This window comes from Etheostoma cragini, chromosome 6 (genome assembly GCF_013103735.1).
Source record: "Etheostoma cragini isolate CJK2018 chromosome 6, CSU_Ecrag_1.0, whole genome shotgun sequence".
Classification (NCBI taxonomy): domain Eukaryota; kingdom Metazoa; phylum Chordata; class Actinopteri; order Perciformes; family Percidae; genus Etheostoma; species Etheostoma cragini.
The window spans coordinates 15,842,084-15,857,249 of NC_048412.1; the positions used below are offsets into that span (position 1 = coordinate 15,842,084).

Here is a 15,166-nt window from a genome sequence, read left to right on the forward strand (position 1 = left end):
ACACACACACACACACACACACACACACACACACACACACAGCCTTGAACATGCAAACACTTACTACTCGGGCTCTGAGACAAGGTCAAGGGCCTTCATCACATCCTCCAGCAGAGACTCTGGGATGAAGCCATTATCTGGAGAGAGAAAGAGAGAGAGAGGCAGAGACATAAAGAGAGACTGATGCACTGGCTGACCCAAGATATTACCTAAAATACAGGCTTCAGCTGAAAACCAGGGGAATCCTTCACCTACACACATATGGCACAAACACAATTTACATTACTGGCCCTGGGGAATAAACTCATCTGAGACAGATATAAGAGAAAAATCACTCTCACATGCAAGCGTGTGCATGTGTAAGAGTGATTTTTTTTAGCACACGCACACGCACTTTTGTCTCTGACCTACATTCCACGGCCGTGACGATAGCTTTACCTGAGAGGAGATACTAACATGTTCAACACCAGCATGTGTTTTTGCCTGACAAAGTATTTGTGTGTCCGGGTACCTACAGATTTGTCTTATTTAAACATAAGTATGTGAGCCTGTGTGGCCTGTTGTTTGGATACATACATACATACATACCCTTAGTGTGTTGTGAAATAGGTTAACTGACACGCTCTGCTTTTGTCTGCTCTTGAGCAACTCAATCTCGCCTTTTCAATGCCAGATGTTATTTTCTTAGAGTGATAATTGACAGTCTGACATCGAGCACAGAGGACACACACACACGTGTGGTGAGTCACCAGTGCGTGTGAATGCATCTGGCGCCCCTTTTCCACAACACAGGGAGCTGTGCTGACTCTACATGTGACACAGACAAATTTATGGTTCTTTTACACAGCACTCACAGCATTGTGCTGCTGGCTACGGCATGTGTGTATACACTGCGGTGTGTGAATATATGTGTCATGTACAGTACCTCCTTGTGCATTTATGTCTGTGGATGCATGCATGTGGGTTTGTGTCAGAAAAGACCATATGGCTTGCAGAATGTCCTGGCAGAGGATAGCGGAAGTGCATTTGATAATGTGCAAAGCCGTATTGTGTGAAGAGAACAAGGAGGGTTACAGTTTAGAAGTTTGCCTTTTAGCCGATCACACTGTAACATGGCCACACACGCACATCTCTGCATCTCTCTCTCCTTTCTCTTATCCCGATATAGCAGAAAAACAATGAACAGCTGTAATGTAATGTCAATGTAATATTTCTCTTGTCTCTAAGTGCACATGAACACACGCACACATCCATTGCTATAATCTTGAGGCTACATAAATGAAGGCCGCAGACTTCTAACTTTAAGTTCATCCGACATGTCATTGTGTCACTCTCTGTATCCTTCCCCTCGCCTTTTACCCTAGTCATCTGGAAGTGACAAGAAAGGAGGTTTAGGAAAACGAGGAAGAGAGAGAAGGAGCGGGATGGTTGATTCAGCTGTAAGAGGAGCGGATCTCACCAACCTAAACAACAACAGTGGAGATAAGAGGAGACAAACAGACCCTTGTTATGCCTTCAGAAGAAAAATAATGGAGACAAGAAACAAAAAGGACAGGCGAGGAGGGCAGTGGAGATATAAAGGCATCTGGTTAACCAGGAAGAAGGGAAGAGAAAAACAACAGGGCCAGTATATTCTTTGCTCAGTGTGTGTAGCTGTGTTAGAGTGAACCTTTGGATTAATTAAAGTGCATCTGTGTACCAGGAGTTTCATGTAGCTGCAGTACTAATGAGAAAATGAAGTGTTATGATCTATAAAAACAAGTGCGCGGGGGTTTAGAGCAACATAATGATAATGTGGACAACATAAACAATACAAATATTTGTTGTTCATTACCTTCAGGATCATATGACTGGAAGACCCTCCTTGCCTGTTCTGATGGAGACTCTGGACCTACCAGGGACATCTCCTATGAAAAGACAGCCAGTGGGAAGAAAAAGAAATACAGGAAGAAGAGAAAGAGAAAAATGTGAGATTTTGCATTGCAACAAAAAAAAGGTCTGACCTAAAAGTGACTACACAGGTACTACTAGATCACATTCTGGGAATATGGGGTTTTTAAGCATTGCTGAAACATTAGAACAACCATCTAGATCTACTCACAACTCACAGATTGTGATTGTTCTTGTCAAGCAGTAAATATCCAGCACCACCCATTGCTGCAGTGTTTGATGCACTGCTAATGTGCATTGTGCTTGTGTGTGACAATGTGTAATCTAAGGGGGCCAGTGCAATCACCGGAATCCATTGGATTATTAAGGGACCTGCTGATAAAGTTAGACGGCTTGTTTTCACTCCAAACCCACAATCAGGATAAAGAGTCTTGTTGAGCCCGTGATTGATGACACGCTCTGCAGTGTTTGTTTGTTGGTGAAGTTCAGAAAGAGCAGTGTTGGCAGGAAGATCCGAAATGTGTAGTCGGTGTACATGCGCATAGAAGATGATGATGCCCCCTTTAATTGACCGACAATGCAAATGCTGATTAAATGAACACTTCCTCATTCTCTCTACACTTCTGGCCTCAGCATGCCTCAAACATAAGGCTTGTAAGATCATGTAACAGCATATAAAACCCCCTCAGCTCACATTTATCCAACATTTGTATTTGACAATTTTGTGATTTAATTAATTGAAACAGAATCTGACATCACCTCTGGCTTTTCATACGACTACTTCCGTCACCTTCCAAGTGTGCAAATGAAAGCAACAGCATGATTGCCACCAAAAAAATAAATACAAATAAACAAATCTCTCTGAGACAAATCTTACGGGACAGGAACGTCTTCTCACGCCCTCTCTTATCTTATAAGCGGTGTCTGATTTCTTACTCAGATTTTGTCCAGAGCTCACAGTAAGTTAAACAGCTGGATAACCATCGGTTTCCGATAATCAACATTACAAGCAAACAATGATAAGGAGTGCAAGGGTTTTATAGGTCCTTGAAAAAATATATTGCATGATATAACCATTTAAAAAAAAGTGTAAGAAGCTCAGAGGAGATAGAAGGGGTATTTTCCAAGAGAGGATAAAATGAGATACTTCTAAAAGACAGATTTTCAGCCTTAGCTGTCATACACAAACACACTCAAAGTGTGTAGGCGAGAGTCGAAGGTTCTCACTGTCCTTTCTTATGAGCCAGGGAGTGTATTTATGACAACGAAGCACTCGACAAACACACAATGTTTTTGGAGCTAATGAACCCTGCTCATCTCCTTTAGCTGGTCTTTATTAAAGCCTGAGCCTCAGATCCACACAGGCTGCTAGGGTTTCATGGTCCACTTATTACCGTATTCAAGGCTTACTCAGGGGGAGCGAGAGAGATAGAGAGGGAGAGAGAGAGAGAGAGAGAGAGAGAGAGAGAGAGAGAGAGAGATGGGTTCAAGGGGACACATCGAGAAGAGATCACTCCCAGCTGCTGGCTCTTGCAAAAAGAAAAAAACAGGGACAGGCCAGCTAACGCGCACAACACAATGTTCTGTCACACACAGTATAGCAGGGTCTTGATGTGTTAACATTACAGGCTCCATAAATCTGACGGTAGATTTGTCATTGGCTAGATATGTCGGTGTTTCACTTACAGTTGTGGACAAAGGTCATTTTGGTGTCTTGGGAGGAATTAAGTGTTAAAAAAAAGTTCCTTTGCAGTCAACTGCAGTCTAAAAACAAAACATGCTAAATGTGAGATTACCAGTTAAGCACATGTCTTGTACTGTTTTGATACGATGAATCTAGAACTAAACTTATGTTAATTGATAAACTAAATATCTGAACTAAAAAACATGCATTTCTTCCCAAAGGGATGAGAAGCTTAAATCGATTTTAGCCTGCCACATATAAGCCGGCTGCCGATATGCCTCATAAAACAATGCTCAGTTAACAGTAACAGTAATACCACAGACAAGATTATCAACACTTTACCAGAAGACAAACACTTGTAAGTGATCTTTAACAGACAAAACAACACAAAACATACTACGCTATTATTGCGAACCTATACACGCTATTATGGGGCTAATGAACACAGAAAAGACAATGACTCACATAACCATAATATCATGAACACACAAACACACACACACGCACACAGTGATTGTGTGCGTGTGTGTGCGTGACGACAGGTCTGCCTGACTGTCTTTGATCTGTGTTTTATTAGAGGCCTGAGGAAGATGCTGCTGAGATGGAAAACATGTCATGGAGCTAACACACTCCACAGGGAAGGTGTGTGTGTGTATGTGTTTTGTGTCTCAGTCTTTCTTTTCTCTTGATCCCCACTGTGTTACAGTATGTGTGGTTGTGTGTGTCTGTGTAAAAGAGAAAATCTGCAATATTTAGGCCTGTCCCCTGCCAAAATGTGTTTGGTTTTACAAGCCGGCATCCTGTTCTCTCAATGTGAGCAAATATTCATACTCAAGCAGAGATGTAGTACAATGACGCACACTCATAAAAGGACTTGGCAAAGTGTAAATGTGCCTTATGAAGTCAAGGAGCACATTCCAATCCCCACAGTCTGACTTCTTTTTCCACAAACCACTGACACCATCAACAGAGCAACAAGCTACCATACATAGGAACAAAACAAGAGCACATGCACGCACACACTACCTGCATTACATGACACCATGTAATGCAGGTAGTGTTGACTTGATACCATATGCAAAACATTTTTTCGCATTAAAGTCATCTTGTTTAAGAGCCATTCCAACTGACCAAAAAAAGGCTTCGGTGTAAGCAGAAGTGTCTGTGTACATGTGTCTTTTCAGTAAGGTCACGACTAACAACACATCCAGACTTGTCTGATGGCAAAAGATTAAATCTGACTGTAGTGGATGCACTACTGTATGCACTACTTTGTGTGTGTGTGTTTGAGAGAGATCCTTTTTTTCTATCATCAAACCAAATTTTCTGCATCATACCCTCCTAGATAAAGAACCAAGCTCTGTATGTATCCTAGTTACCATCTGCATGTTGGAGGCTCTACTGATCACTGCCTAAACCTTCACCTCTAGCAAGCTGCACTTCTGTTGCTCTCTCCTCTAAAGACTCCAAAGTAGCTCTCTTAGCTCTTAGGTCGACAACTCATCCCCTAAAGGCATTTTTCCTCTCTTGCCCAATTGTACCTTTTTCCTGTGCTAAGTAGCTACTCCACTTTTGGAGTATTTCCCCCCCCTCCAACTCTTGACTTTTTCTTCCCCCCCCTTTTTTTGCTTTATCTCCTATGACAGGTAGGTATAGTACTTTACTAGAGTTACTCTTTCTTTCCCTCTGGTCCAGCCAAAGAGCCATTGTGTGTGCTGAGAGGCTCTGAGTGGCCATAGAGTGCATCGGAAGGGATCGGTTTCAAGACAACAAAGCAGAGGTCTTGGACAGTGTCTCCTGCCTTGTTCCTAGCAGGCAGCGACAGCCTCCATACATGTCAGCCTGAGGAGGGAGTCTGTGTGTGAGGGCTTGTTATGTACTTGCATGTGTGCTTGTGTGTATGTTTGTTTTGTTCAAATAGCCTACATCCCATGTGAGTATGGCTACAGAAAACAATGGAAAACCTATCTCTCTTGCTACATAAGTATTGTCTACCTTGTCTACTGCATGTTTGTGTGTGTGTATGTGTTCCAGGTAAGACAGACGGGACAAAGTAGTGATTTATGGAGCTGTCTTGGATGAGAAAGACTGTGTCTCATCACAAAAGAGAAGCGTCACCAGAGGATAGTTATACAGCGTAATGATGGGTCCTATAACAGAGAACGACACACGGGGGAAAAGGGAGAATAATGCAGCACACACACACACACTGCCAGCTTTTCATCCTACTACAGTACAATGGGCCATGGTCTGACCTGTCACAGATTATTAATGACTGTTAATGTACACCACTTTGTTATTTGGGTTTGCGTGGCCCGCACCTTCTGATCATACTGAGAACAGAACCAACTACCTCTCAGTGCACTGGGGTTATAGAATTTCCTTTTTCAAATGTTGGTTATCACAATTACTATTTCTGACCAAGCTGCGATTAAAAACAAATCAAATATGTGTGGTTTGCTTTATAAATATAAAGAGTTGGTCTTATGTAATGTGTAACAGTGGAACATCCTTTATGTGTTTACATATACAGTATGTGTTATTGTGCACATATCATGATGTATCACTATTACATTATTGGGGCCCATTGTTGGCCCTGAGAACAGTTTCTGTGATATAATAATCATAATAATAATATTCTAACCTTACACACTAGCTGTGAATTCCATTGACTGAAGGCTTTGGGATGCAATCAAAAGCTCTGGAAAAAGGTAGTTAACTAACCTTTAGTTTAGAAAATTTTAATCACACAAATACTACCAACATTATGATAATGATTTTCAATGATACAGCCCAGCTCTATTGGCGATGACAACCCTTTACCATGGTTTTGCTAATAGAGCCTCACTAAAACAACCTGACCTACATTAACTGTTGTCTGCACACTTGCACTTTCAAGTTCCTGCTTCTTACGAGTCCATGAAGGACATCTTGCAGACAGGAGCTGGAGTCTTAAGGGACACAAAGCGCCACGGCGGCTGCTCTCTCTCCTAGTAAATCACTGACCCGGAACACGACTACTGTACACATACACACACAAAACACACACACATGCAACTCCCTTGAGAAGCAGAGGTACAGCCTGTGAACCTCATCACTCAGTGAGAGGAAAGAGTGATGAGAAAATTCACAGGAGGATCACCCCCCCCTCGTCTCCCGAGTGACCACTGCACCACTCTTTAAAAGTGCATCCTTCCTTTCTACTTCCTTTCTTCCTCTTTCCTCCCCATGCGGGAACAAAAATCTAAAGAGGTTGGCTGGGGTGCCAAGAATCCTTGACTTGGGCAACCGACCTGCTGTATACTGGAGTGGATAGTTACTTCAAGGACAAGACGGTGAAAAGGAAGGAAGAAAGAATCCCGTTTTAAACTTGTTGCATGATATGTCTCATCCATCACCCATCCCTCTTCTACTTCACTCTCTGTCGGCCTTTCTTTCTTTCTCTCCTTCCTCTGGCGTCTCACAAACTTGTCCAAAAAAACAGATCCCATTACATGCCATTATACACACTCAGCTTCTTTCTCACATCCACACACACATTAATACAACAAAAGACAGAGAGTGTGGGGGGTGTTGTGGGTAGGGATCAGAGATGTTGGAATAGCCTTTGTGAAGGTAGATTAGATAAAAAACATTAATGCTATTAAGCTGATGGTCTGAAAGCCGCAGTCACACACTGACAGCGACTCAGGGGAATACACACCCGTCCCTGATGGCAGACAGAAGGAGCCGCTGACACATCAGAGGCAGGGATCAGGTTTTCTGCTTTTGTGTGTATGGCTCTATATCGGAGCTAAAAGCTACATAACCAAGTAGCGTGTATATTTGTATCACCAAGCCTGGGAAATCGCAGGGTGATTCAAATTTGTTCCAAACATAGATTCCCTTTCAAGGAGGACAGGGTCACACTTAGTGCAGTCTACTCGCAGAGTGCCCTTGCCCCATGTCTTTCCCCTTCGGCTTTGGCTCAAAATTGTGGAGGTGTAGCGTCAGCCATGTACGTAAGTACATATGCATGTGTGTGTGTGTGTGCTTAAGTGTGTTCCCAGTCTCCAGTGGGACAAATGGATCCAGATGGGAACTCTGGAATCACATTCCCTCTACAGGAAGCTTTCCACCTGAAGAGAGAGAGAGAGAGAGAGAGAGAGAGAGAGAGAGAGAGAGAGAGAGAGAGAGAGAGAGAGAGAGAGAGAGAGACACACACATACACAAACACAAACACACACACACACACTAAAGCTAATCAGGATTAGATTCCCTGTGCTCTGGAATGTGTGTGTATGTGAACCTGTCACTACTGCCAGGGGAGTTTTAGGAATCGGTAAGTCATCAGTGCATGCATGACGACTTTTGTTCATCACTGAGCAAACATATGATCCACTCGCCCAGCATGCTTGAGCTTTATGCATGTAACTGAGCTTTTAATCAATGGTATATTAAGGGTGTGGCGAATGTAGATAATTGCCTGGGATATTTCTGCTTCTCTGGTGCAATTTTCATAACAGCAGGGAGAATCAATTTGCTGCAACCAAACCTGCCAGCTTTACTACACAGATTTCAGAAATGTATTATGTTACATGTTCACTGATAGAGATGATAAACATGTTTGTCCGAGTCTAAACTGGGTGTTTGTACATGGCGCATATGCACACATCCACACTAGCACAGTGATCTGATGATTCAAACTTCTATCCAAGAGCAAGTTTCTCTCAAAATTACACAGCACGGATGACCTCAATCAGGGTGTGCATTATATACCTTGTTGGCATGATGTATAGCAGAATTGATGCAGGGGGCATGTAGGAACAAGATATCAAGGTCCTTTTTCGAAAAACGCTTTTAGGAAGTCTAGTTTTCCCTGCATTTTGACCACATGAACCTGGTTCCAGTTTTGTTTCCTGGACCGTTTTTCCCCATTCCATTCACCCAAAAGCTACCTACTCTGATGTAGTGTAGTACATTCTGATGGCTCTTCAGTACAGCACAGAATGTCACAGATTTGTCAAACACAAGCATCAAAATGCAACAACTTTTAAAGAGCAGTCATAAACACTCAAGCCCTTGTTTTCAGTATAACGTGAACAATGTAGTGTTATACTGACACGTAAAACAACAAAAAATTCCTGGCTGTAATCAAACCAGACACCAGACACGTGAGTAAACCTACGTTTGCTAATTGCTATCAATGTAGTTACGTATTAAAGCAGAGAAATAACCTAGAAAAACGTTAAGGAGACTAGATCAACACTCCTTTCGAAACAGGTGTCTTGCTTTTTTGACATTTTCCTTCTTTCCTCTTATCGCTTAGTATCTCGATTCCAACATGTGTCTACATTTTCAGGCAATTAACAGTGTGTTGTCTTGTTCCATGCAATTATTAGTATTATTTCTCTTTACCGAATAAGTCTTTTAAATCTTAGTGTAAAAGTCCTATTCTCAAAATGTCTTGAAATAATCAAACGTGAATACGCTAAAAAGGAACGGTTTGTTATTTAGTCCCTCAGTGTTGTTTCTGGGGCTCTTTAATTCCTGGGCGAAAAAAACAACATGAACAAGTGCCAGGACAGAAAAAAATGTGTGATGCATATTGTTTAAAATTAACATGACAGTTAAGACAGACAGAAGTATACTATAAATGGAGGCTCACAGCACACACAGATTTAGCAGATTACATCACAGGTCATACATTACAACTTACATTGTTTAGTTGATAACAGATGGTTGAGAAACTTAAATTGTGTATTTTCGTGAACGTGAGAAAGAGAGAGAATGGAGCTGAAAGTCTTTGTGTTTGTCTGCACTTGTTTAGGTCCTCTTTGAAAACTGAGCTTTTATTCCCCTTAATCCCGAATAGGTGAAAAGCCAAGAAACTGCCCTGGCCATATATGACTATCTCCTGCACTCCATTTTTCCTCTTCTCCCTTTCTGCCTTTTTTTCCCTCCACATTAATACCTGAACTGCACTATATTAAATCTGTTAAGCGTATTCCATATTTTGGTTTTTTCAAACCTGCTGAAGGGACTGGCTTGAGTTACACACTGTGTGTCTGTGTGAGTGAAATATGTTTTGCTTATGGACAGAGTGTATTGAACTTGCCTTGGTGAAAAACACAGAGAGGTGAGTTTCACTGCCAAGGATCCAAATAGGGAACTTTGGAGACTTGAGGAATGCCCCGACCTAACACACACACACACACACACACACACACACACACACACACACACACACACACACACACACACACACACACACACACACACACACACACACACACACACACACACACACACACACACACACACACACACACACACACACACACACACACACACACACACACACACACACACACACAAAGAGAGAAAGATGGAATGTATAACTTATATAAGTAAGTGTCTATTTTCATTCATTTTCTTCAGAAATCAGTAATTGATTCAACTTTAACATACCTCTTTCTCATTGATTACATTAATATTTGAACAGAGATTACATGTCATTGGATATAAACAATACAAGCAATACTTCTCTAGATTGTCAACAAGTAGTACTTTGTACAAAAAAAAATATCATCAATGTTTTTTTTACTAGGATCTTTTCTTTTTAGTTGTTAGCTCTTCTTTATATGCAGCTTTACCTTGAATTCTATACAACATCAATAAACCAAATATATAAAAGGGTAAACATGAGCAGACCTCTCCATATTTGAAAGAGTTGATCTCTTAAATCACTCTTAATAGCTCTCTTTGGCAACCATATAGTTGATTTATATGTATTATAGCTGCTTACTTTCACTATTTACAGAGTCCATGTCTCAACTTCAGCATGTTTAGTGTTGCTTATTTTGGCGATAATAAATAAATAGCTAAGATTCTAGTTTTCCACGTTGCATGTATTTAAAAATCTGTTTTGTGATCTATTTTTAGTCAATTTGCATTTTAGTACATGTGTGCCGCTGTAAAAAAAAAAAAAAAAAAAAAAAAAAGATTGTGAGTGGGAGAAAGTAAGTCTGTAGGGACCAAACACATATTTTCACACGGAAGCTCTCAGTGCTGTTTGTGTTCACACGTTGGTTATGTCCCACATCTTAGAGCCACAAGCAACAAAGAACATTTGTGTTTGTATTCGTAATCCTAGCACTCTCTTGGCGCATACAGTGGGTGTCCATCTCAATCCATAGGGAGTCTGTCTCAAAAAATAAAAATCTACAAATATTATTTAATACAAACAACCATTTGCTTGCACTTTTGCATAATGTTTTAAGTAACCTGTATGTGTCCGTACCTTGCAGTAGCGTAGTGATTCCATAAGGGTAAGAAAGCCAACTGATGCCTGTTTATGAATACCATGCAATTCTACAAGATGGTGAGAAAAGAGAATAACAAAATGAAAATTAGTTCAATTATGTCAAACTGGCATTAATTACTGCCTTTTGTTTATTGCTGTGAGATGTAAGAATTATTGCCTTCCGGTGGATATGGTTTTAATCTGGGGCCACAAAACTGAGTTCTGCGAGTGTGATATGTTTCTGTTGTATAGCGTGTTTGTGTGGGTATGCAGTAACTTCTTAAAAGTCTTACTCATGCCAGAGCACTCCCTGTCTCCATCCCAGACATTAGATACAGCGTGGCCACTTACAAGGAGGTTCACCAGGCTCTGGCTGGACAGATAGAAAAGAAAGGAGATATTAGCAGTTTCTGAGATAACATAAGATAACCTTAATCATACAAAAAGAACATTGTAGTGATCCATAACTTTCTGTGTCAGTCTAACTGATGAGGAAAATTGATTAAGAGAGGTGTTTGTATACCTGCCATGGCCATGCACAGGATCTATAAGAGGCTCCATTGTGTCCTGGATCTCATTTCTTATATTCTCTATGCCCTGCACAGAGACAAGTCTGCATTGGATTTTAGTGTATTTGAACATTGATGCAACAAACAGGACAAATGACTTAACGTGATCAAAAGTCCATTCAAAAAAAAGGAAAATCTTTGTGTATGTCTTCTTATTTGAATATCACTTCATTCAGATTGCTTAATAAATATGGTAACATCAACAGCATCATCATTTCCAACCAGTACTTAATATTTCTAGTATCTCTCTATCTAGCTATTTCTTCTGTTTTGTACCTTGGTGAGGATGACAGAGTAGAGGAAAAGCAAAACTCCACAGCACCCCCTCCAGGTGTGGTAGAGAGACAACACCTCTTCTCTGAGACCAGACACAGACATTACAGTCCGCTTACTGCAGGAAGGGAACAAAGGTTAGGTTGAATTAAGAAACACTCAAAAGAGAGAAGATTTGTTTGGTTAAAAGGATGAATAAGATGAATTAATTGTATTCGTCAACCCAGGCTGGTAAAGATAACTTTTGCAAATAGGGCAGAAATTAATTAAATGCATCAGAAGGCAAAGTAAAATCTGATTTTATTTATTTGGAGCCACTGCCACTTTTACCTTCACCCTGGAAAGCTTGCTAGAGAAGATATCTGTCTTAGTTAGCATGGATTGATTTAACGTGAATCAGCACTGCTTTTTGCTGACTGTGTCTCAGCTGCCAGTATGCTGTGTGATGAAATTTCAATATTCCTCTGGCAAACGCAGCCTTGCATACACTTAGTTTGTGCATGTGTGACAGACAGTATGTGTGTAAGAAAGGTAGTGAGAGGTAGTTTTTTTTATTAGGCAATCTCTGAAAGCACTGAGTCAGCAACTTAAGAGCAGTCTCAAATAGCTAATTCAATGTCAAAGCCAATTCTTGCGGACTAGTTGAATCAAATACCATCCCTCCAATCCCCCTCTGCTGGTACAATCTTCTAAGAAATATGTAGTTCTTCATCTCAGTACTGCATATTGGCAATTGTAAAACAAGGATTTGTGAGGTCTTAATCCCTTCAGAGCCCCACAGTATTACTTAATGTCAAGATTATCTGCTTTGTGGACAAGACATGAGTACAAAGATGCAAGGTATTATCTGCAGTGAGAATATTATAATATTATATGTCACTTACTGGAGAACACTGTGAAATCGCTCAAAGCCAAGGACCTCAACAGCCAAAGCAGCTAGGCACAAGAAAGCATACATACAAGGGAGTATCAGAACATGGCACAGAAAAAACTACACACTGTCAAGTAGTCCATCATTAAACAGTACTATTTTTTATCATTAATGGTAAAGACGAGGCTTGACGGATAAGTGAGCCTAAATGTGACAGATGTAGGACTCACTGGGTTGCAGTTCCTGTGCTGGCTGGCTGCTCTCTGGTGCGGGCATGTCCTGCATTTGTGACTGTGTCTGTGTGCTAGTATGTGGGACTTGTCCCTTGGCCCACCTCACCAGGCAGAACCCTGTAGAGGAGCTGGAGCAGGCAGACTCCAGGATTTCACTCAGCGTGGAACACAGTGCTGTTTTCTGCTCCTCTTCTACCATATTCAAGCATAAAAGATGCATGATTTAACAAGCCACACATAAATCAATAGCAAAAAACAATAACTTGGATTGTCCTGTCTACCTGTCATCTGTCTCCAGTTGGAACTTTCTCTGTTGAAGAGAATGTTCTTTAAGAGGAAAGCCTATAAAGAAACACAAACTCAGTCTCTGAATTGGCAAGAAATAGACTTGAGCAACAAGTTAACTTTTGGAAGGTGTACATTTTAAAAGAGTGCAATGTTGCAGACACCCACTCCCATTTAAGAACTACTAACCGCTGAGTATGCAGGGGGTCTGTGAGGGCTCAATAAGGAATTAACTGGAAAGTGACACTCTGCCCTGATAATACTGCATGCTGATAATACTCTAGGTGGAATTAGACCATACCTGGACAGGTGCAATGACAGCACAGGGTCCTCCTTCAAACTGCTCCAGTGCCGTTTGCTCAGTCTCACAAAAAACAAATCCTGTGGTAAAGACATAGGCAAGACAACCTTGAAAGGTTCTCAGGAGAAACAAATAAGTCTTTATTTAGGCAATTTTACCATGCACACATTAGAAAGCCACATGTGCATGCATGCTCACATCTATAGCCACATAGCAAATTTAGGAATGGTCATGTGCAGTATTCATAATAACCACATACACAACAGTAGGGTATTTTGCTGCTTATCTGACCTCCAGCTAAAGGTGTTTCTAATGAAATAAATTACTGACATTTTGGTTATTATATTGTAATTATAAACGAATTACACTTGGTTATCCACTGCACATGGGTGGACAACCCTGTTTTTCAGTAAACTATGGTGTGTTTCCTGTTCTGCAAAAAAACTTTCATGTCATTATAATGAGACAAAGCATCATACCTTGGGTCCATCTACGGAAGATGGAGGCAGACACTCCTCCACTGGAGGGTCTCCCCCAAACCAAATCCACCACCTCTTTATTTAACTCCGACATGACAATTGTTTATTGCTGTCGAGTCAACAAACACAATATATGTCTTTAAAGGCCAACTTGCAAGCTCTTTCCTAGGTCGATGGTCCACTCCTCTAGGCAGGTCGAGCCTGTGGCATTGGCCACAAGCCTCCTGTGTTGCACACAGACTGACTCTAGCGACTGGAGGCAAACTGGCGGGTAGTAATGACATCAACGTAGCCACACCAGCCTGCAAAGTATAGAAGCATACGCTAAGGTTACTGTCTATAAAGGGAACACAAGCCCCGATAACTTAATTGCATATCTGTTGTGACAATGGGGCGACATAGCTAGTTAATAGATCAGTGTAACGTTAATGCAAGCTATATACTCGCTCGTATTATTAACAAACGAGAACGCTAACATTTAGCTACGTTAACGTCAAATAGTAAACGTTAACGTTACCCGGATGGTTAACGCTTGCTATTAATATAAGTAACTTTGCTTTCAGCAGGATAACGGATAACGTTAGCGGATAACGTTTTCTGTGGTGACGTTGTTACCTTGTTAAACTGTTGTGAAATAACTATAACGTGGGGTTTAAGAGCCGTTGGCTTGGTAATGCAAGCGGTTAGCATTAGCATTGCACTAGTAGCAGCTAATAATTCCTTGCTTTGTCATTCAATTTCTTCTCACCCTGCAGCGATCTCGAAAAGTTGTATCAATTCATAATATCTTTCATTAGTTAGATAACGTTTAAGCCTATTTACCTTGATACACAGTCGAGTATTGGGATTCCGTATTGATTATATATTTTGGTAGCAATTTCATTATCAACAGCAGCGTCTCTGACATTCGTTTATTTACAACAGAATTGTAAAAAAAAAAATCATACGTTTGACGAGACAGCCCATTGGTTGAAATCTAGAAAGCGCCACATACGTCTAGGGGTACAGCTTAGACGCGTTACCTCAATGGACAACAGGCTTGCCAATCATGTCGAGCACCCGCCCACAGGCAGGGAGCCATTTAATTCATTTAAAATTCGCCTAAAGTAATTGGTGGCTCGGAGGAAGAAAATACAAATGGGATTTTAAGGTCACTTCGGCGTTAAAGCATAAGTTTAAAACGCTATGTTTAACAATATTGGACTGTATACTTGTCCTAATTTCCTTTAGTGTAATAAAGAGTATTTCAGAACTACTAATTGTTGTGATTTTGTCCAGTACCACTCTCCGTAGAAG

The 15,166-nt window shown here is 40.9% G+C and overlaps 1 protein-coding gene across 1 annotated transcript in view; it reads right to left on the reverse strand.

The window, feature by feature from the left end:
• Positions 1-14,905, reverse strand: part of mindy3 (MINDY lysine 48 deubiquitinase 3) — a 19,644-nt gene extending 4,739 nt beyond the window's left edge. Inside the window, exons 1-13 of the mRNA XM_034874955.1 lie at positions 14,693-14,905; positions 13,871-14,172; positions 13,392-13,471; positions 13,087-13,147; positions 12,803-12,997; positions 12,586-12,637; positions 11,705-11,819; positions 11,383-11,456; positions 11,153-11,232; positions 10,857-10,927; positions 9,672-9,752; positions 1,835-1,907; positions 65-137 (exon numbers count right to left, since the gene is read on the reverse strand). Coding sequence (XP_034730846.1) covers positions 65-137; positions 1,835-1,907; positions 9,672-9,752; positions 10,857-10,927; positions 11,153-11,232; positions 11,383-11,456; positions 11,705-11,819; positions 12,586-12,637; positions 12,803-12,997; positions 13,087-13,147; positions 13,392-13,471; positions 13,871-13,964 — 1,049 coding nt within the window. The 5' untranslated portion in view covers positions 13,965-14,172; positions 14,693-14,905. The remainder of the gene's footprint in view (positions 1-64; positions 138-1,834; positions 1,908-9,671; positions 9,753-10,856; positions 10,928-11,152; positions 11,233-11,382; positions 11,457-11,704; positions 11,820-12,585; positions 12,638-12,802; positions 12,998-13,086; positions 13,148-13,391; positions 13,472-13,870; positions 14,173-14,692) is intronic.
• Between the last annotated feature and the right edge of the window lie 261 nt (positions 14,906-15,166).